General features: G+C 40.4%; 1 protein-coding gene across 1 annotated transcript in view; it reads right to left on the bottom strand.

Annotated features, from left to right (window-relative positions):
• LOC118411117 overlaps window positions 1-21,088 on the bottom strand; it is a 37,754-nt gene that overhangs the window by 5,097 nt on the left and 11,569 nt on the right. The window contains exons 10-30 of the mRNA XM_035813153.1: window positions 20,392-20,676; window positions 19,493-19,669; window positions 18,671-18,973; window positions 18,097-18,234; window positions 16,887-17,768; window positions 15,294-15,752; window positions 14,272-14,478; window positions 13,549-13,791; window positions 12,635-13,087; window positions 11,660-11,839; window positions 10,876-11,052; window positions 9,794-9,922; window positions 8,811-9,008; window positions 8,050-8,166; window positions 7,102-7,227; window positions 6,056-6,181; window positions 4,244-4,363; window positions 3,270-3,395; window positions 2,362-2,514; window positions 1,934-1,989; window positions 1,421-1,527 (exon numbers count right to left, since the gene is read on the bottom strand). Coding sequence (XP_035669046.1) covers window positions 1,421-1,527; window positions 1,934-1,989; window positions 2,362-2,514; window positions 3,270-3,395; window positions 4,244-4,363; window positions 6,056-6,181; window positions 7,102-7,227; window positions 8,050-8,166; window positions 8,811-9,008; window positions 9,794-9,922; window positions 10,876-11,052; window positions 11,660-11,839; window positions 12,635-13,087; window positions 13,549-13,791; window positions 14,272-14,478; window positions 15,294-15,752; window positions 16,887-17,768; window positions 18,097-18,234; window positions 18,671-18,973; window positions 19,493-19,669; window positions 20,392-20,676 — 4,762 coding nt within the window. The remainder of the gene's footprint in view (window positions 1-1,420; window positions 1,528-1,933; window positions 1,990-2,361; window positions 2,515-3,269; window positions 3,396-4,243; window positions 4,364-6,055; window positions 6,182-7,101; window positions 7,228-8,049; window positions 8,167-8,810; window positions 9,009-9,793; window positions 9,923-10,875; window positions 11,053-11,659; window positions 11,840-12,634; window positions 13,088-13,548; window positions 13,792-14,271; window positions 14,479-15,293; window positions 15,753-16,886; window positions 17,769-18,096; window positions 18,235-18,670; window positions 18,974-19,492; window positions 19,670-20,391; window positions 20,677-21,088) is intronic.

A 21,088-nucleotide genomic window follows, 5' to 3' on the forward strand; every position in this document is an offset into this window, starting at 1 on the left:
CATATTGCGTTAATAGCATGGTCGTTAGTGCATGACATCAAGTACCTAAATAAGTCTTGTTTTGACATTTTCTTATAATCATTATCTATTTGTATAGTGTTGAATAGGGATTGGCGTTCGTATTCATATAATGTACAATCTAGTAAAAAATGTGTCTTGTCCTCGATATACACGTCCGAGGTCACAGAATTTACATGTTCTATCATTTAAAGGAGTACGGTTATGCCTGCCGGATTCTATATGTAATGGATGGTCACTTAATATGCAAAATTTACACATAGCTCTGCGATGTTCAAAGCTTGAGATGCTAAGATACGTTTCTCTGTCATATGTTTCTTTGAATGTTTTGTATGTCCTCAATAATCAAAACAAGCAATCAACCAGTCATGCAATTCTGCAACCAACTGTTCGACGAACAAACCGACAAACAACTATCCTCCTGGTAAGGCAGTAAGATAGTCAGTCTACCCCCAAATAACAAATATTAACGCTAGTTAACCTTTATTCGTTCAGTTACCTTAATTCGTTTTGTCAAAATCAGGGAATCTACAGAGATACGCTAAATGCAACATCAGTAATAACCACAGGAATGCATAACCGACAGACTCAAATGTTCAGAATATTCCTGAAAAGGCTCCGATGACCACGCCATTGGAACACATTGAGGTCAAAAACATACCGTCCCTTATTCTAATAGCCCGACCGCTCGATGGGAGGGTTGTATTACCGCGTTGTTTATCACATCCGCTTCCAGTTCACAATTATCATACACAAGATAACTCAATAAAGTTTGTTTTGCTAACCAGCAACTGGACTCAAAGTGTGATCAATTGTCGAAACCGTCTCTTTGTTTCCCCAACATCCTGCACGTATGGCGTACGATCGAAAGTCGCCATGTTTTTGCCAGAAATCTACGCGCGCATTCTCTGTCCCAGAGCATCAGACGGCAAAGATTTGAGAGAAAGATTATTTTGTCTTATTTGTTGATTGAAAATCGTGAAGAAGGTGACATTTCCGTCAAAGTTTGCTGCTAAGAGCTCCGGGATTTTTTTGTTACCTGAATAAATTTGTAATCTAGTCAAGAAAGGAACAATAGCTTCAGCATAAAGCAATTAGCAGCGGACAAACAAAACGCAAGTCTCGTCAGAACAAATAAATGTCACGCCCTCCGAGAGCGCGGTCGTACTCAACGCAAAGCGACAGTGTTTTCAAATTGAGATATTTTCATATTAGCATGGCAGGAGAGAAACTATATAGTGGATGGGATGAATGACAAAGCTAAACAACAATATCACCATGTTAAAGGCAAAAATTTATGCTTTGTTCTTCTGCCAGATTGGAATAAGCTGACTCTCGATGAAAAATGCAACGAATAAAGGTTAACTAGCGTTACTTGAAGTTACCAATGAAATGTGCTCACCATTCTCCAGAGTAAGGGCAGCATTCAGGAAATCCTTCCTCTGTGTTGCAGAAGTCATTCACAGCGTCCGCTATGGCAAAGTTAAACTTGTCCTTCAAGCCTTCCCACTGCAACAAAAAAGAATGAAATAACTCTCAATGGGACCTCCACTTTGTATCATCACATTCAGCATATATTTCAGCAATATTGGTTTGTTTTTACTAGTAGGCATATTCTTGTTTTCCAAGAGGAACAATTATACCTACATGCCAGTTTAATTACTGTAAATGCCTTATATGTCTCAATTTGGGGATAATTTAGACTTTGGGGCTATTTCACTACTTTCAGAAAACAGTGAACAAAACATGTGACTGCCTCATTAAAGTGAAACAATCAATTGTTTAGCTTATTGTGAATCTTAAAAAAAACCCAACCCAAACTCAGTTACATGTAGTAACTGTTTTAAGATGATCTGAGATGCACTAATAATAAATAAAGATCCCTTTAATAAAGAAAAAAAATTATTGTCCTCACCTTGTTGATGGGCAGGTCAATGATGAACACCCTGAGGGAAGCCAGCTCATCATCACCTGTGGAAAAGAGAAACAAACAAAACTTAGTATCATGTTTTCACAATTATTAAAGTCTGTTACACTTAGAATTATGCAGTTGTCATTTATATGTTGGACAAATTTATCATTGCCATTAGTAGACAGTTAACAATTTCAGCTTAACAGTTCTATCCTTATATGTTTTTACTCCTAAGATTTTTAGATTATCACTGTGTAACATTGCTTTATGTTAGAATGTTGCAACTTTAATGGATAATACACCAAATATTACTGTTAGTATAATCATTACTGTAACTCTTTGAATTTCTCTCTTTTCCTGTCTTGGAATAGCTGCCACTGGAAAATACATTGCTTATGACTAAGTAATGTTTGCAAAAGACTGATTGAGACCTGGGCAGTCGTAAGTGTTGCATTCCCGTGTGAAGCTCTGTGTAGCCTGTTCACACCTCCCCTGGATGCACACCCTGGTCTGAGTCTGTATCCCTCCGCCACAGGAAGCAGTGCAGACAGAGAAGTCACTCCAGGAAGACCACTTGGATGTGCCTGTAATAAAATGCAATACAAAATGTTCTTAAATGTTTTTCAAAAATGTTTTATTGTAAGAGCTTTACAAAGCTATTGAAAACTATTTGCAAATTAATGTAACTTTAAAAGTATGAAAGAACATTATATTATCTTTCTAAAGCAATTTAGTGTTATATGACTTGCTAAATATAGTTACAAGTGCTATGTGCATTTTATCTAAAATAGTATAGCTAGAGAGTTGATAGGATCTGCAAAGATAGAGGAGACTGGTACAAGACATGAAAGGATAGATAAGAGATAGAGAGATACGTAGAACAAAAATGAAAGAGATAATTAAAGAGAAATAGAAATTGAAAGATAATTATAAGCAAAAAGATGCAAGGATAGAGAAAGTGGAAGAAGTATTCTATGATGACATTTTGGAATATTTGCCATTGGAGATTTCAAGTTTCAAATGTCTAAAATTAGTGTTAGGGATTTAAGTATGAACCAAGAGATTTTCCAATGATAAGAAAGATTAGCCAACTGGAAGACAGTTTAAGACTGGGGTCCATTTTCTAGCAATAGGGTTCGTTGTTGGTCTTTATATTTTACATGTAATTAGTCAAGGTAAGCCTTTGAATGGGAAAATCTTAGGAACACTTCAAACACAATCTTTCAATGCAGTTTGTTGATTACTTCTACACTGACAATCTAGGTAATTTATAGATCAAGATATATTTTGCCTATTGCTTAACATTGCCAACAGAGGTTACAGGTCAAAGTTGACTGACCTCCACATGACAGCCCATCCAGACTGGGTTCCCCTGATGGACAGGTGCAGCGGAACCCTCCCACGGCATTCTCACAGACACTGTCTCCACTGCAAATCTCAGGGTACTCCTCACACTCATTAATATCTGAAGTTTAAGAAAAAAATGGAGTCAGAGAGGGAATACTACCATCACACAAATGCAAACACACACAAAACAAATATCACATAAAATATATCTTGTTCTGTATCTGTATGATTGTAGCCTTGCAGTACTGTTTGTTAACAGTTGCTGCCACAAATACAATTGTCGAGCAACAACAAGTTTATACATTTCCTCTAAGTGTTAAAACCTTCAAGTTTTGCATCATCCACTTTCTTTTAGTAGGTCCTTTTTTACAACACTGCTAACATAGTCTTGACAACTCATTCTGCCCTCTCCTGAATAAACCTATCCATACCATCTGGCCAGGCACAGACAGCAGAGCCAAGTTTTAAGAGTAAGGGTCAATGGTTAAGGGTTATGGTACTGGGTATGTGTGAAATGGTAAGGGTCATGGTACCCACTTTTTGTGTCCTACAAGCCCAATCCTAATTTTTCTTACAGGCAAAGACAGCTGAGTGCAGGGTAAGAGTAAGGGAACATGTCAAGGGTTAGGGGTAAAGGGTTGAGTAAGGGCTTTGGTACCAACCTTCACATCTACGTCCTCCTAGACCCATCCTCATCCTACTAAGACAGGCACAGACAGCTGAACCGTTGTACAGTATGGTATAGGATAAGGGTTAGAGGTTTGGAAAACGTGCCAGGAGTTAGGGGTAAAGGGTTAAGGGTTACGGTGTCCACTTTCATACCTACGTCAGCCCGGTCCCATCCTCATCCCACTAGAACAGGCACAGACAGCTGAACCATTCACCAGGGTACAGGGGAGCAGTTAGGGGTTTGAGAACATGACAACCGTATGGGATTAAGGGTTAAGTAAGGGCTTCGGTACCCACCTTCACATCTGCGTCCTCCTAACCCCATCCTCATCCCACTAGGACAGGCACAAACAGCTGAACCATTCACCAGGGTACAGGCATGGGAGCAGGGGTGGTCTTCAGGGCAGCTGCTGTTAGCTGGGTACAATATAAAACATTGATAAAGACTGGAACAAGTCAAGTCAAAGATGCAGTACAACAACTATCAGCACCATGGACAGTCCTTTGTAGTGTAAACTTAGCATTCAGTGTGGTGTGGGGTACTCATAGTCTTAATTGAGGTACTTATAGTTTAAAGTGGTCTTTTATTACCCCATATTACGTTGTAAATGCAAGAATGACAGGAAGGTCTGCAGTACAATAACTATCAGCACCATGGACAGAGACAGTTTTCCACCTTTTTTTTCTATTTATCCACGTATGGTACTGTAAAATCTATATCTTAGCAAAATTTCTAAAATTAATTAATGTTACCAGCTTGCATTACATTGGCTACATGGTATAAGATTTAATTTTTTTTTCATGAATGGTTTTATCAAGTTGGCAAGTGACTGAGTAAAGAGACTGTTTTGGGCACAACCATTGCTTTATTTCCACTAACATTTCGATGACCGTCTGTCACCTTCCTCAGTACAATTCTGACTGACTAATATTGTAATGCAGCTATATGGGTCTCTGCGCAAAAACAATCCCTATACATATATAAGAACTCTAGGTTTGGAACTGCATCTGTAAGCAGTGACACCTATAGTAGTTGTACAATGTCAACCAATGAGAATTACACTGAGGAAGGTGACAGATGGTCAGAGAAACCTCGATGGGAATAAAACAACAGTGTAAAAGAGTCTAGTTACAAAACTGATGAAGCCATCCATGGATAAAAAACAATTTTCAATATTATCCCTTGAATCCAATGGCTGTTAAATTTGTTCTTTTAAAGTGATCTTAGATAAACATTTCCCAGTTGCCCAAGTTGATTACCCTTGGAGCCAGACAGGACCGGGAATCTAGCGACTTTTGTTCGGGGACCAAAGGCAGTCAGTCCACAGATCTCACATTAGTGCTCCGGAGAATTTATGCCTGGAGGAGTTATTGCTACCCTTTCCGTCTGGTGTCTCCTGCCATGCAGAGCTTCCAAGAGGGGCTGGTCAGTGCTGTGATTAATGACCCCACCGCCCAGCATGTCATCCCCCACCCTGCCCAGTGCAAGACCTTATTGGCTACAGTTGATTTCAACTAAAGTCAACATGAAACAATCCCACCTCCGTTTTGAAGCGCCAGGCCTACACAAAAATATTTCCCACACTTTGGATGCTGTAAATTTGTAAACTGATGATGATTTGTACAATTGCAAAGTAAACATAGTCATTTCCCCAGCAGTTGTGGTTTGAAATTCCCACATGTGGATTGTGATGCCCTATCAGACCCAGTATGCTGCTGTGCTGGTATTAGAGGTAATTAGTGCCAGGCCAATAGTGGCCCTTGCTCTCTATAGAGAGCGAGGGACCTGACAGCAAGAGAGAAGGCACCAGACGGGAGAAGGGCAGATGGACCTAATCAGGCTAATAGGAGATCGGCGGGCCTGACTGTTTTGGGCCACCGAATAAACTGTCCTAGCTGCCCGATCCCGGCTGGCTCCCAGGGTAAAGTGGATGAACGCGCAAGTAAATGTAGTTGAGAACTGTCTCTGTAGGTGAAAATTTGCTCTTAGAAAGGTGACGTCAACTGAGGTTCATAGAAAATTTGTTGGAAATAAAACTAGAGTTGTGAAAAAAGAGTCTCTTTACTGCATGAGACTGTGTAGGGTACAGAAAGCAATGACAGTCTTACCGAGACAGGTGAACCCATCCTGTGCAAGGATGAAGCCCTCCTGACAGGCACACCTGAAATCTGGCTCCGTGTTCACACACACCTGGTCACAGATGTTTAGGATCGGGCTCAGGCACTCATTAAGGTCTGGACAGGTGACAAAATCATAGCATTGTTATTAGTAAATAATTATAAATATATGCAGGGTTTGCCAAGTTTTCTAAAATTCTATAGTCATATCGGGCAAGCACATAAAAATAATTCTTCCTGAACCAACTTTTCACTTACCCGAAATCTAAAAAACATACCTCTATGTATTTTTACTCCAAGCAATGGAATTCTTTTCTCATTGGCATTATTTAACTTTGTTGAACAATGCTTGAAGCTATGACTGAAAAATAGTATGTAGATCAAAATCTCACTCATGGAAAAACCTAACCCGATCGGACAAGTAGTGTGTGCCATGGCCGAGACAATCAGGCAAGGGGAATTGTCCAACGCTATATTTATTTGAACCTTTATCTATTCATGTCAAGAAGCTCAATCGGCCTGCAGGCTGCCTTTCGTTGAGGTTATGAGGGAGGTAAGGGTCAAATAAAATATAATAGAGGATACATATTTCATTGAATACTAATAAATCCATCAACCTATATCACCACACATATATGGTACAACACATATAGTGGGGCAATAATCTCAGTGTTCATAGTCCGTGTCCGTTCGTTTTGGTCATTACTTTTACTTCATGAGTCTCTCAAAGCAGGTCAGATTTGGAGCGGTACGTGTGTCTGGCGGTAGATTGTTCCAGACATTGGGTCCACGGTAGGCTATCGATCTTTTGAAGGTCTCTCGCTTGAGATATATCAAAGATTGGATTGAAAGAGAATTCTAAATTTGTTCTAGGAGATATTGGAGATATGGTATTCATAAGGTGCTTGATAAGTCCCAAGTGCCAAAGTGGAGTAGCCCAGCCCTTCTGGTGTAGAATTACCTATGCTTGCACAGCTGTGTAGCCCAAAAATTAAAGGAAACAGTCTACCACTAGATGAGATAATATTTTGTATCACCTGAGCAGCCAAGTCCGTCAGAGTCCAGCACGTTGAACTCGTCGCACCTGCAGGCAAAAGTGCCGTTCAGGTTCAGACAGGTCGTGTTGGCACGGCAACGGGTAGGCGTGGCACAGTCGTCTATGTCTGGAAAACAACAATAATTTTTTATTGATTTAGAAGGTGACGCTCAAGTAGTCCTATACACAGTTTAAAGCCGTAGGGGCAGTGTATTGTTTTCCACTGTGTTTAAAGGTGGAGCATGTCCTTCTCTGTCCACTACCTTACCTGAAAACATGAGATCGCATGGCGTAATTGGCAGTGCTTTGCGCTCAGGCCTAAGAGGTCCAGAGTGTGAAACCTGCGAAGTTTCCAATCTTGTGCACTTTACTTGACTCTCCTCACTTAACTCGGGAGAAAAATGAGTAGCTCCTAGGGCAGTAACTTTGATAGGACTTAAAATGGAGGTCACGTGTTTGGGGTGAGTCACACCCCGGGCATGTAAATGAAACCGCCACAGTTATCAAAAAGAGTAAATAACCTTTAGGTCTTGTTACATGGTAACCATTAAGTAAATAGAATAAAAACGTTAGGCACTCATTTTTACACCTGCATGGGTAGATTAAGAAAAGTGCCTTTACTATGGGCACAACATTGTTGGGGATTCAAACATTAAGTACCGGGTGGTTCTGGCCCAAACAACCTAACTATATATCCTCACGTCATGCCACAAATTGCGTTGGTTGTCTGCACCACCTCTATCAACATATTAAATGATTATTACAGAAAAATAATGTCATGATAATCATTGCCCAAAATCAGTTACTCAAGCAACCGGATGATTTAGTATTGTTGTTCTATTTGTTTAAAATGTTGATATGTTGGGTACAAAAGACATACTTTCTGGGGCATAGCCATGACTCAACATCTCCTAAAACCCTTCCTGTAAAAATTCAGAAATGTCCTTACCGACACATGTCGTGTTCTGGACCAGGGTGAACCCAGCGGGACACGAACACACTTCCTTCCCAGCAACCATTGCACAGGAGTGGGAGCAGCGGTGGCCGACATCACAGTCTGCATAGGCTTGGATGGTGTGAAACATACAAAAAAATTATTGAAATCATTCAGAGATCCATAAGAAGGCTCAAACAAGTACATGTGTATCATGTCCTGAAGAACCTTAAGGTCTTAAGCTAACTCTAAATCTTAGAGTAAGTATCAAACTATTGATTCAAGGTATACAGAAAGGACTTTGCAAACCCCACGCCCCCCCCCCCCCCAAGTCACAGTCAGCGTAGGGTTGAACGTTGTCAAACATACAAAAAATTTAATGAATTCATGTCAAGATGGGTAAGAAGGGTAGAATAAGAATCATGTCCAAAATCACAGTCAGGATAGGCTCTGATACTGTCAAACATGCAAAAATTAATTTTAATAATTTCAGGATAGGATAAGAAGGCTAGAACAAGTACCATGTTTCTAAGAGTCTTTAATGTCCAAAAGACTATACATAACTGTCTTATGCTAGACTAATGGTATCATACTATTAGTTCAGAAAGTTAAGGATTAGGATTTTGCAAAGCCTAGACATACCCCCTCTCCCCCCCGAGGAAAAAGATTGCAGAAATTTGCAGTGTTTTTTTTTTTCATTTTTCAGCTGAATAGTTCTTTATTCCACATTATAACATCATAAAAACTAAGAGTTTTTTTATTGAACAGCCACTTACCCATGCATGTCTCCTGGTCATCGTTGAGTCTGTACCCATCCGGGCAGGCGCAGTAGAACCCTGGTTCTGTGTTCATACAGATCTGCTCACAGGAGTTCTGTACTGGGCTATCACACTCATTCTTATCTGTAATGTTAAACAGGGGAAACAAGCATGTTAGTACAATCTTACAGTACAGACAGTATTTTGCACTGGACTCTTACACTCATTGTTATCTGGGGTATCAAACACTGGGGTACAAAGAAAGGAAAAATGAAAGGGATCTCAAAACAGCGTAGCTCACTGAAGAGCTATACTTCCATTAGTCATGGCATAAACAAATGCTAAGTAAATAAACATGTATGTACAGTATTTGTAGGTTCATTGTACCAGAAAATACTCCTAGCTGTTTGTTTGTTTGTTTATTTCGATGCTGCTCTTGACAAGCACAATAAACAGTGGACCTCGGCTTAGCGTCCTGTTCTAAGGATTGCAACCCTTTTCAGCAGCATATATGACAGGTGCGTGACACAGCCGGAATTGGACAAACAGCTTCTAATTCCAGATGCAAGGTCACTAACCATTGGATTATGCATATCACTGGACTGTCATGCTTATCGTTATTGGTTGAATTTACGATATTATGTATCTGTCCATGGTGCTGAATATTAGAGTGTAGTGAAAAAGAAACTGGATAAGGTAAGAACAAAGGAATTACTCATAATGTGATGCTCCAGATAATTGATTGGCAATCAGTAAACCCTTAAAGATGATCAATAAGACCATCAGTCAGACCAACTCCAAGCACCAGCCTTACAAAACATTGTATCGTTAACCCTTACTATATCACTGAATAGCACCGCTTAAAGAGACAGAGGTCCTTATGATCAATAAAAGCAGTGATGAATTCAAAGACAACTGATCATCAAAATTGAATAACATACAAGTGGATAACCACGTTTATTCAAAATCCGCCAAAAATTAACAAAAAAATGTAAACACACCAGTACAGTTGATCCCATCCCCGCTGTATCCAGGTGGACAGGTGCCACAGGTGAAACCAGTCGCAGGTGCTGGCATGTCCTCACAGGTGACACCTGGGAAACAGGGAGAGCTCATACAGGCATCGTCATCTGGAACATAAACAGAAAGATTTGCTTAAGCCTATGTCACAGTTTAAGCAAATACCGGCTAAATTTTTAGATCAGCTGGAGCTTGCCAAATTTCAAAATCGCCCAAGCTCCAACCATATTTTTTGCTGTAATATATGCTCCATCACAAATTGTACTCAGCTCGGTGTTTCATTCAGAAAAAATTAGAAAACTTTGAGTCTTTTCTGAATTTTTGCCATCATCATCACACAGAGGTTTCAATTCTAATGGATGAGTTCCTAACAACAACCCGAAGCCTTAGCAATTGCAAGGATGTTGGCCATACTTTGGAAAAAAAAAAGTTGAGCTCACACGCCTGTAGAGAGCTCAGTTCTTAAATTGTAACAGGGTTAAGAAAATTTTGGTGAGACTTGTGAGACTATATTTGAAAATATATTAGTGACGTGCCCTAAGTCATGCTACTAATCTTCAAGACAAAACAAAGACGTACATACAAAATATTTACATGCACATTCATTAAAAAAAAGCAACCATAAGAACATAGTCAGATGACATGCAATATGATTGTATAAGGTATGTGAGTGGCAAATGATTTATGCTTTCTATCATCAGTAAATGTCATAGTAGTTCAAAATACTCAATAAGTACAATGAACAGCTGAACCAGGTACACCATGCAGTATAGTTGTTAGTGCTTGTGTCATAAGAAAACATTTAGACCAACAAAATGTTTCATGTATATAGTGTAAATGCAGAAATGTTCGCGGTGGATTAATGTTCGTGGTTTTTCGTGGCGGCCGCTCCACCGCGAGGTTAAAACCACCGCGAACAATTTTCCATAACAGTAAGAGACTACAGTGCATGGTGCTACCGCAAAATTAAATCCCCGCGAACTTAAATGTATTTATAGTACCTCATTCAGAATTGGTCCCTTGTAAAAGTTTGGCTGTAATAACAGTTAAAAGTCAAACTTACCTATACAAGAGGGCAGTTCCCCTACCCACTGTTTTGCAGGACCACATGTCAGCACAGCATCTGTGCTCAGTCGGTAACCTTGGTTACAGCGGAACCCTGTCACAGCCTGGTAGAGGGTGCTGTTCAGCACCAACTCTCCGTTGGTGATCGCGATGTTGGGCGGACCACAGTCAACAACTAAAAAACAAACAAATGTATCTAAGTAACAACAACACCTTTTTGTCAACAACAGCAATAAAAACAAAATTGTCTTCAATATTTCAAAATATTTACTATTCACTTACAGCATATTTTAAATCTAAAATGATCAAATCGAAAGAAAATCCTTTTGATTTTTTCGCCAAAATAGTATCTACAACTCAAGAACACACAAAAACACAATAAGGCATTTTGATAGAAGATGAATGAGCTAAATTTTGAATAATTCTTATATACATGTAAGTAAGAGTTAAGAAAACTACGAGGGCTAAGAAAGCTCGCAATGAACAGTACAAGCTGGAGAGAGTTGAATAAGTCTGATAGCAGCTGCAAGGTGTCTAGACCTTTGCAGCAGCATTGAACACAGTGGACTACTACAGTAACTACTACTACAGTAAATAAATAACTACTACTACTATTACTACTACTACTTAACTGCTGCTAAAACAGACCTAACTACTGCTATTACCACCAATACTACTACTACTACTACTACTGCTACTACTACTTCTACTACTGCTACTACTACTACATGTACTACTACTACAACTAAATGTATGTCTATAGATTGTCTGATACAACATACGTTGGCACTCAGGTAGTTCTGTGCTCCAGACCCCAGCACCAAGGCAGGTTGCAGTTCTGTTCCCCACCAGTAGGTGTCCCGAGTCACAGCTGTAGGTCGCGGTGGACTGGTAGTACATGGTGGGGTCACTCAGGGTCACTGACCCCTGCAGGGGTGCAGGTGGCACCTGGCAGAATGGATCTGTGGAAAGGTCAAAGTTTATCTAATTAGTGGTCATTAAGCTTTTGCATGTACCTCTGTTGAGACTTGTATTATTATTAGACAGTCAGTCTCTTAGTTTGAAAGTTAAACATTTAACCCTTATACTCAGTCTCAGTGCCTCTATGTTTGAACAAGGACTTACAATAGTAGTAACTCTAACCTTCCAGTATCACTGATGAAAGATACATGGTGTAACTGAAATGTCTGACCACTTCCGAAATCATATCCAGTTGCTTGTCTGAGTAATTACTGTTTGGGTAACTCTAACCTTTATATCCCAACCATACGGGTGTTGGGACATAGGGGTTTAGAATTATAGGGGGTGTCAGAACATAGGGTCGTTGAATTACGTAAGGGTGTGTTGGATCTGGACCATAGGGTTGTGTTGGAAAGTACAAATGTACGTGTGTTAGCACATAGGGGCATCAAGATTTAAGGGTGTCAAAACAAGTCTGATGGATCATTTATAGAACATCCATGCATCTATGGACATGTCCGTGGTTCTGATACTTTAGCTAGTGCTATCGCAATCCGAAAAAGTAATTATTCTGAAAAAATTCAACACAGCTGCAGACAACATATCTTTGTAGGGGGAATGTGTTCTTTGGAACATAGTGATGTACTATAACTTAGAGGTGTTTCAGAAAGTAGGATGTTTCTAGTGTTCATGTGTTGGAAGCTACAGTTACTAAAGTTAAGCATCTATTACTTTATGAGAAAAAATTTTGCCAAATCTACAATATGTCATTAATTTGATACATAATTATCACTTACCACACAGTGCTTGTATGTTCCCCATCGTCATGGAAACACACCCGTCATCATTCTCCGCCCTCTCGTCTACAAACTCCTTGTCACGTGACCTGGTGTACATGATGCACAAAAATCCCGATGTCTCGCACGTTTCCGTCGACAAAAGCGCCACCGTGCCGATGTTATAGAACTCTATCTCCGTTCCCGCGCCATAGATCTCAGAAGAAAGCTTCCTCGCGTAGATGTCGGCCATTGTGAAAGACGTGGTGACGATTTGACTCGGGCCAGACTCAAGGTCGCTCGCTGACCACAGCTGGAACTGGATGTTGGTTTGACCTTGGGGTGCTGCAGGAATGGTGGACCAGTTGTTCTTCAAGGTCACGTTGAAGACGAAGGGGACGTCAAGGTTTGGGACAAGACGGTCGAACCGGAAGTTTGGGGAGAGCCTTGCTGATACAGATTTTACCTGTAGGTCTAAAAAGGTGAGAGAAACAATTATTAGAACATATGTGGGAGGTAAATGTAGCTCAAAATGTGCAATTCAACATGAAGACCATGACTCCATTATTGAGAATTAAGCCAAAAATATGACAACATTTATAAGGGAAATATAATGGATCTTTAAGAAATATTTGTCACTGAAAGACTAAATTTTATTTATCATAAAAAGCATTGCGAGAAGATATTATCAGATCTACGATCATGCATGTAACACTAGTTCCAGTTTATCCGTTGGGTAACCTATACCGTTGTTTTTCGAAACAGGGTCAGGCGCATCGAGCCGACGGGTTGTAGTTTTAGACTGCAATATACTGAAAATTTCGATGTGATATCCCCAAATACACTGTTTTTAAAAGCATTGTCTGGACATAGGTTACCCAACGGATAAAGGTGAACTAGCATTACAAGGAAAACTGAAAAAAAAGTCGCCTTACCAAAAGAGCAGTCCTTATCCAGCATCTGACAATTAAAATCGTTGTTTGCGTCGTCGTCTCGGATGTGACGTGTTGCTGCAGAAATGTACGCCACACACAGGTAGTCCAGTGCACTGCATGCTGGGACAGGGATCTTGACGACAGCCTGGAGTGACGTGAAGGTCACATGACCTCCATCTGGAGCAATCTGATTGGTTAGGACGGTCTGCTGGTTGCCATAGGTGATGTTGATCTGAGTTGAATCTGGACGTACAAATGAAAAGTAATTGAAAAATAAAACAAAAAAAGGGTTGGCGTACATTGTGATTTTTATATATTCTGAAGCTCAGAGCATAATAGTTTAGAACTTCATTCTACCTGAAAAGAAATTCCTTTTTTGCAGTGAAAAGTATTATTCTCACACGGTAGAGAATTCTGATTACTATAGTAATATGATATAAGTACACAATAATGTATATTTACCAATGTAGAAAAAGAAAATTTGTAACAGAGAGAAATAACAGAAAAAATAAAGATTAACTAAACAAGTATTAGGGTACCGACAAGGCTGAAACAAAAAGAATCATCCAACAGGAGCTACAAAGACGGTATGCGCCATAACGCAGTTACTCATGCAACTGAATATGATATTGAAATGGCAGATATGAATCGACTTCACATTCTGGTGCAAAAACAAAAAGTCTAACTTATAAATGCAAACTTTTACAGTAATCAAACTTTCACCGGCAAATGGTGATCCAGGCAAAACCGGTTGCTCGGCCAAGTACAGTTGCAGGTTGAAGTTAGGCTGGTTGCTGGCCGGGATGGGCGGTCCCCCATCATTGCGTACGGTAGTGTTGAAGGTGACCGCTGTGTCCACTCCTCCATACAGGACAGGCAGGCTGGTCAGGGTGGAGTCGATCGAGTAGGAGAAGGATGGAACTGATAAGCCTGGAGTGAGAAAGAACAAAATTGTCCATTTCAGTTATTTATAATAAAAATTTTAAAATGAAGTTTCAATATAAATGATTGATTTCAGGGCTTTAGCCAGCTCGAAATGTTTTTCCATTAGCCAATTACAATCGTCGCAAAAACCGCGAAAATTAATTAGAAGGACTGAACTGAGACCTTGAAAAACGGGTTTTAATGAGATTATCGTATGCGAAAGGGCGCCGACACACATTGTCAACAATCATAACAATAGCAAAACAAACAGTGTGTGGCTTTTACGGCCGTGGACGGCGTCCCCAAGTCGCCTGTAGCTTCCACCAAGGATTTTTGTCCGTCAAGGTTGACGGATTGGTTTGAAAATTTTTCCGTCAGACGCAGCAAATTTCCGTCAATTGACTGAAAAACAGACACTGGCTAGACCCCTGTCATCATTGATTTACAAGACAAGTGATATTATTTTACAGAAGTGCACAAATTCAAAGAAAACTCTAAGACTTGTCTTTTTCATGTTTCATATTGACGTTACAACATTGTATACAAGCCTTGGATAGGAAAGAAGAAAATTGTCTGAAGCATGATACTTAACAGTGTACAATTTTCTTATTACATATATAGAAGAAAGAATGTCACAAAAGTGCACATACTTAAAGAATATTGTCTTTTGTATCAAGTTTCTATTGATCATTAGATCTTTTTTTTATTAATTCTTTCTGTTTCTCATAATTCATTTCTGTTGATAAAAAGCTTAAAACAATTAAAATGAAATGACTTAGACAGTTACACAATAACTGTAACAGAACATTCTTTGCTCTTACCTTGTTGGCAATTTTTGTCAAGGCCATCTGTTGCCATGGCAATGCAAGCAATGTCATCGGACGGATTATCATCAAGGAAACCTGTGTCGCTCACATCGACATATTTCAAGCACAGGGCATTGGCTGGTGCGCACGCATCATTCGGAATCACAAAGTCTATGGCAACGTTTTCAAATTCCACCTTCCCTTCTGCTTCAAATGTCCACGGTGGAATTAGATCGGAGAGTTTGCTTTCTTCATCGCCGAAAGTGAGCGTCGCATCCAACTTGTTCAAGGAGTCGTCATCGTTCTTCAGGATTAGTTTAAACTCGATGTTGCGGCCGGATGTCCTTGCGTGGATCGGACCGCCGTAGTTTGATACAGTGAAGTTGAGTGACATCGTTGTCATGGTTTCCTCCAGAATGCGCTGGGCGACGGAACCTGGGGTGAACTCAGCAGTCAAGGTCGGAATGCCTAGTCCTGCAGAGAAAACATTCATTTACTACAAGTAATTTTTTGGTTCCCTACTGCCTCGGATCTACAGCGGTTGCGCCGCAATGACCGTGCCATGATCAGATGGATTTGCGGTGTCGAACCACAGGATGAGACTCCATCATCTACCCTGCTTAACAAACTTGGCATCTCAGACATCACCTCAGTGCTGCAGTCCCGCCGTCTTAGGTGGTTTGGGCATGTTGAAAGATCAAGTGACTACATTTAATACCATCACCAAACTGAAAGTGTCAGGCAACAGGGGTCGTGGTTGGAGTGTGTTAGAAAGGACATAAAGGTGTGCGGACTAACGGGGTCGACTCACTGAACAGAGCCGCATGGAAGCGGGATGTGTGAAGACTAGCCGACTGCTGCCTACCCCTGCATCAGGGATCCCAGCAGCTGAGTATAATCTAACCATGGATAGTGAGTGGGTGAGTGAGTCGTTTGTTTGCTTTGCACATACAGTAAACCATCTTTAGGTACAACATTCTATTTTTGTACAGTGTATACAAGCTACATAAGACTAGACTGTAAGGTTTGATCCACTCTCACTGGGATGGACCGGACCCTAAGTGCTCGAGGCACGGCAATGGATATTACAAATATATGAAGTTATTAAAAAGTGTAAAACACTTTATTTCAAATGTGTATAATAATATTTTTTTCCTTTCGTCTGCAAACAGCTTCAACTTTCCTTCAAGGCACTAACACTGTAAGTAACATGTTTTCAATAAGTAAGTTTCATTATATACTGGTCCTAACAGGCAGCATAACACCAGATTGACCAGTTTGACTCACTTGCACAGTGGTGCATGCCAGGCAATACACTTCTATGATACGTAGTCCTATCAATGGCCAAAAAATTGTCTAGTCCTGCTTAGCAACATCTAACACTAGTTCACCTTTATCCGCGGGGTAACCTTTATCCGTTGGTTATCAAAACAGTGCATTTAGGTACATCAATTCGATGGGTGGTAGTTTTAAACCGCAATGTACTCAAAATATTGAAATTTTAAACCAACGTCCGTCAACGTGATATCCCCAAATACCCTTCTTTTAAAAGCAACGGATATAGGTTACCCAACGGATAAAGGTGAACTAGCATTATCATGATTTTACCTTTAGGACAGCGGGTGTGTACTTCTCCGTTCACCACGTGCATGCACCTGTCTGGGTCCGTTATCCCCACATCTATCGGCACCGCCGAGCCATTCGTCGCTTCGATCCTCACACAGATGTACTGAACCCTTCTACAGTCCTCTGACTTCAGCCTGAACACAGTTGTCACATCCTGGAGGTCAATAGAACCTGGGGTGGCAGGGATGTCACCGGCAAGGAGAGCCTGCGCTTCCGGAGTAAACTGAAAGGTGGCGCTCTCGGCAAGCTGACCATCAATGGCAGAGTCTGTAGCACTGAAGAGGAGACTGAATCCAAACTGTTGCTCGTTGCCAGGGGTGATGATTTGCGGACCGCGGTTTGAGATGGAGATGTTGAATCGTAGCTCGATGTCTTCGTCCACATAGAGAACCGGCGGGTCAAATGCGTAAGAAAAGTCTGAGATGTACAGCCCAAGGTCGCACTCTTTCTTGAAGGTTCCGGAAACGAGGCTGCGACATTGAAAATTGTCTGTAAGGTCGTCATCCGGGATATTCGGGACGGACTCCAAACAGATGTAAGTGTATGTTGCACACATCGCGTCGTCGAATTGGAACTGCGCTATGAGACCCTCCATCGTCACGGTCCCTGGTTTAGCCGGGATCTCTGACCGCAGTTTGTCCTCCTCGGAACCAAAGTGCCACAGAACCGTTTCCATGACTACTGCATTCCGTAGTGACGGCTCGGTGTTCAAGTGGAGTCTCATGTCAAACAGGGACCTGGATGTCGACGTTATCAATGGCACGCGTGCTCCCATGTTGCTTAGCAACAGGTCAAAGGTCATGTCAGTGTCCTGGTTGGCGAACAGTTGTCCGGGTGCGATGGTCACATCAGTCAATGCCAGGCCTAGACATAAGCGACCAATAAAATTAGGTCTATTAATGTACAGATGGTCAATATGAACAGGTTTTTAATTGCAGCTTTTAGTAAAATATATTTGATTGTAATCCTGCATTTTTGGGTTATAATATCTCTTGTCCATTTTCCTAGACTTAATGACACCACTCACCTAACTTATTATGGGTCGTCTTACACCCACTGCACTGTAAAGTAGGCACAGTAGTAATCGGATGGTACCCAGGCTATACGGTATACCTAATACTACATTCAATTCTCAATGTCTTTCTTTTCCATCTCTATATACCGGTACATGAATAATAAGAGAATTACACACCTTTAGTGCAGTCCTTCTCCACATTCCCTGCAGTGATGTCGATACAGGCAAAGTCGTTATCTGCGTTTGTGTCTCCATAAACCGCAATCTCGCCGATGGCATGGGTGATGCAGACAAACCTCAGAGTAGGGCACATCCCTGGAGAAAAAAAAATCTTTTTGCTTAAAAAATATCAGAAAAGGCCCATGATTTTCATACAAGGGTCATGTTAATTGATGGAATGACAATGTAAAATGGCTCACAAAGTTTGCCTATTTATAATGAGAGGCATTGATTTTGAATGGCATACTAGTTGTGAGTTATGAATTAAAAAAATGCAATTTTGTCACACACAGATAAAAAGATAATTATCATAATATGGTGAATTTGAAGATCAATATGATTTTATATTTTACAAAGTCTGAGGAGAAAGTCTCTACATTGGTAAGCATGAATTTCGTGGAGTGGAATAAGTTAGGTTTTCATTCATTTAAATCTTTCATTTTTGCTAAACTGCAGTTTGAAATGACTTGTGAGGATTGTGAAGAAAATTAATTGGTGTGACTTTAAAAAAGTTGATCTTCTGAATTCATACCTATTGGAACTGTAAAAGTAGCACGTATCCCGATGACGTTGAGAGTGTATGGAAATGCAGGAATGGCGCCGCGAAGTTTGGCGAGTTGACTACCGTAGTACATCTCAGCCTCTGTGTCAAAAGCGCCCTCTAGTGAGTTCTGTGAGCTCAGCAGGAGTTTGAATGTGATGTCGTCAGGTGGGAGTTCTTGCCCGAGGTTTTGGAGTGATACGTCGATGATGACCGTTGTTGGCGTGTTCTCGTAGAGTTTCTCGAGTGGCGACCGTGGGTCGAGTTCGATGGTGAAAGCCGTGAGAGCAAAATCTGCGGGGTACAAAATGAATAAATTCTGATCTCATTGAAATGTACAATGTCAATTCAAATCACAGAGGGATAATAACTGGTACACTTGATACTGAACCTTGGTGTCATTGATAACATTATGTTTTTTTGCTTGCAGTACTAGTGTGGCCATCAAAATATTGGCTCTTGATAACAAAGATCTTGAGATTTTGTGTTCCATCTAGACTCGACCTTGAGTTGTTTCAGAAAAATCTTAAGATGTTTCACAAAAATCTTAAGATGTTTCACAAAAATCTCAAGATATTTTTAAAGTTGCTTTGAAAGCATCTGGGAAAAATGTTGAAATGGAAAGGATTGAAAGATATCTTTAGATTGTTCTGAAAAATCTCAAGATTGTGTTGAAAGATGCTAAGATTGTCTTGAAGGATCTCAAGATATACCACTGCTCAGTCCAAGAAATCTTCTAAATTCAAAAAGTTTTGGCAGGACTCTTTACTGCAAAATTTGCTAAAGGCAGGTAGAGTTGAGCCCTACGCGTACCTTTTGGATGGTGGACGAATATAGGGATGATGATGTCATTGTTGGTCTCTGATGATTCGTCGATGGCTCCGATGATGTCATCAGTTGGGTCAGGGTCAAAGGCATCCAGCCGAACCCCGAGGTATGTCGGTCCAGCGCCGTAGAACTCTGCGTATGTACCGTTGTCTATCCTCAATACTGCAGAAAAATCAGACACTGATTAGTACCTTTTGAAAAATGAGCATTATACACAATATTTACGGGATTCCGACAGTGACTTCAATGATTTATCCGAGAGAGAATAAGTGAATTCAATGCTTTTGTTTTAAGAAAGTCCATTGGGATTGACCTTCTTTGAAGCTGACCTTGAATTACAGTGCATTTTTAGATCATAGATAAACCATATTAAAGGCTTAATATCAAAAACCTTAAGGTCAATGTTTAAATAACCCATTTAAACACACCTGCTCATTGAAGCCGAGTTTTCTCCCAGTGAGATTGGATCAAACCAATATTCAAATTCCAGTGTTTTATATACCTCAGGTACTTTGAAAACTGTAACGCTAGTTCACCTTTATCCGTAGGGTAACCTTTATCCCTTCTTTTTAAGAACAATGTACTATTTAGGGAAATTAAGTCTAAAGATGATAGTTTCAAACTGTAACATTTTTGAAATAGTACAGTTTGAAACTACCGTCCATCGACTGAATATCCCTGGATACCCTGTTCAGCAACACAACAGATATAGGTTACCCAACGGATAAAGGTGAACTAACGTTAAGGCATGCATGTTAAGCCAAGGACAATTTCTAAATATCTCCTTATAATGAACTTGGTTATGCCTTGAGGTGGCCTATAACAATGTTGTTAAACATTTATCAAACGAACATTCTTCAATTCTTCAAACAACAGGACCTTACCATCGGACAGGGCAAAAGCATGAGCACCCGTCCCGTACTGTCGTGTCATCACTGCCATCTGCTGAGGCGTGTAGTCATAAACCACTTCCGGGTCGGAGGTCATGTCCAGCTCGGCATCGTGGGACAGGTAGAAGCGGAAGTCAAAGACGGGGAGGTCAGAGGGCGTTACGGAGGCTACTCCGCTGATGGTGATTTCTCCGCGGAGCATGAACGGAGTTGGCTGGTCGATGATGAGTTTGTCGTTGGTGCTGATAGAGAACTCGGTGATCCGAACATCGATTTGGTCTGAAAAGAGGAAAAAATGTGTCTTAATTCAAGATGACCAACATATTAAGATTAGGATGTAACGTGAAGTGTTTGACAATTTCCATATATGATATCAAGTTGCTTGTCCAATGAGTAACTGTTTTTTATTACCTTAGGCCACACCAATTTAATTTCTTGGTTCACGGATTTGCTCGCTCCTATTTTTTTGAAAAAAAAAATAAAAATAAAAATTACCACTCAGCAAATTTTCACCATTAATGAAGCCATTCACCAACTTTCTGGTGTAGAAAATTGGCCTTTATATTATAAGCTCCTTAAAGTGTGGGTACAGGTGCTGTTACCGGAACAAAAATAATGGTTTTTGTACTTTTTTTCAAGCCTGAAAACTTTTTTTTCTTCATGGTTTTGGAATTGGACCGTTAACCCTTTT

The sequence above is a fragment of the Branchiostoma floridae genome, chromosome 3 (genome assembly GCF_000003815.2).
Source record: "Branchiostoma floridae strain S238N-H82 chromosome 3, Bfl_VNyyK, whole genome shotgun sequence".
Classification (NCBI taxonomy): domain Eukaryota; kingdom Metazoa; phylum Chordata; class Leptocardii; order Amphioxiformes; family Branchiostomatidae; genus Branchiostoma; species Branchiostoma floridae.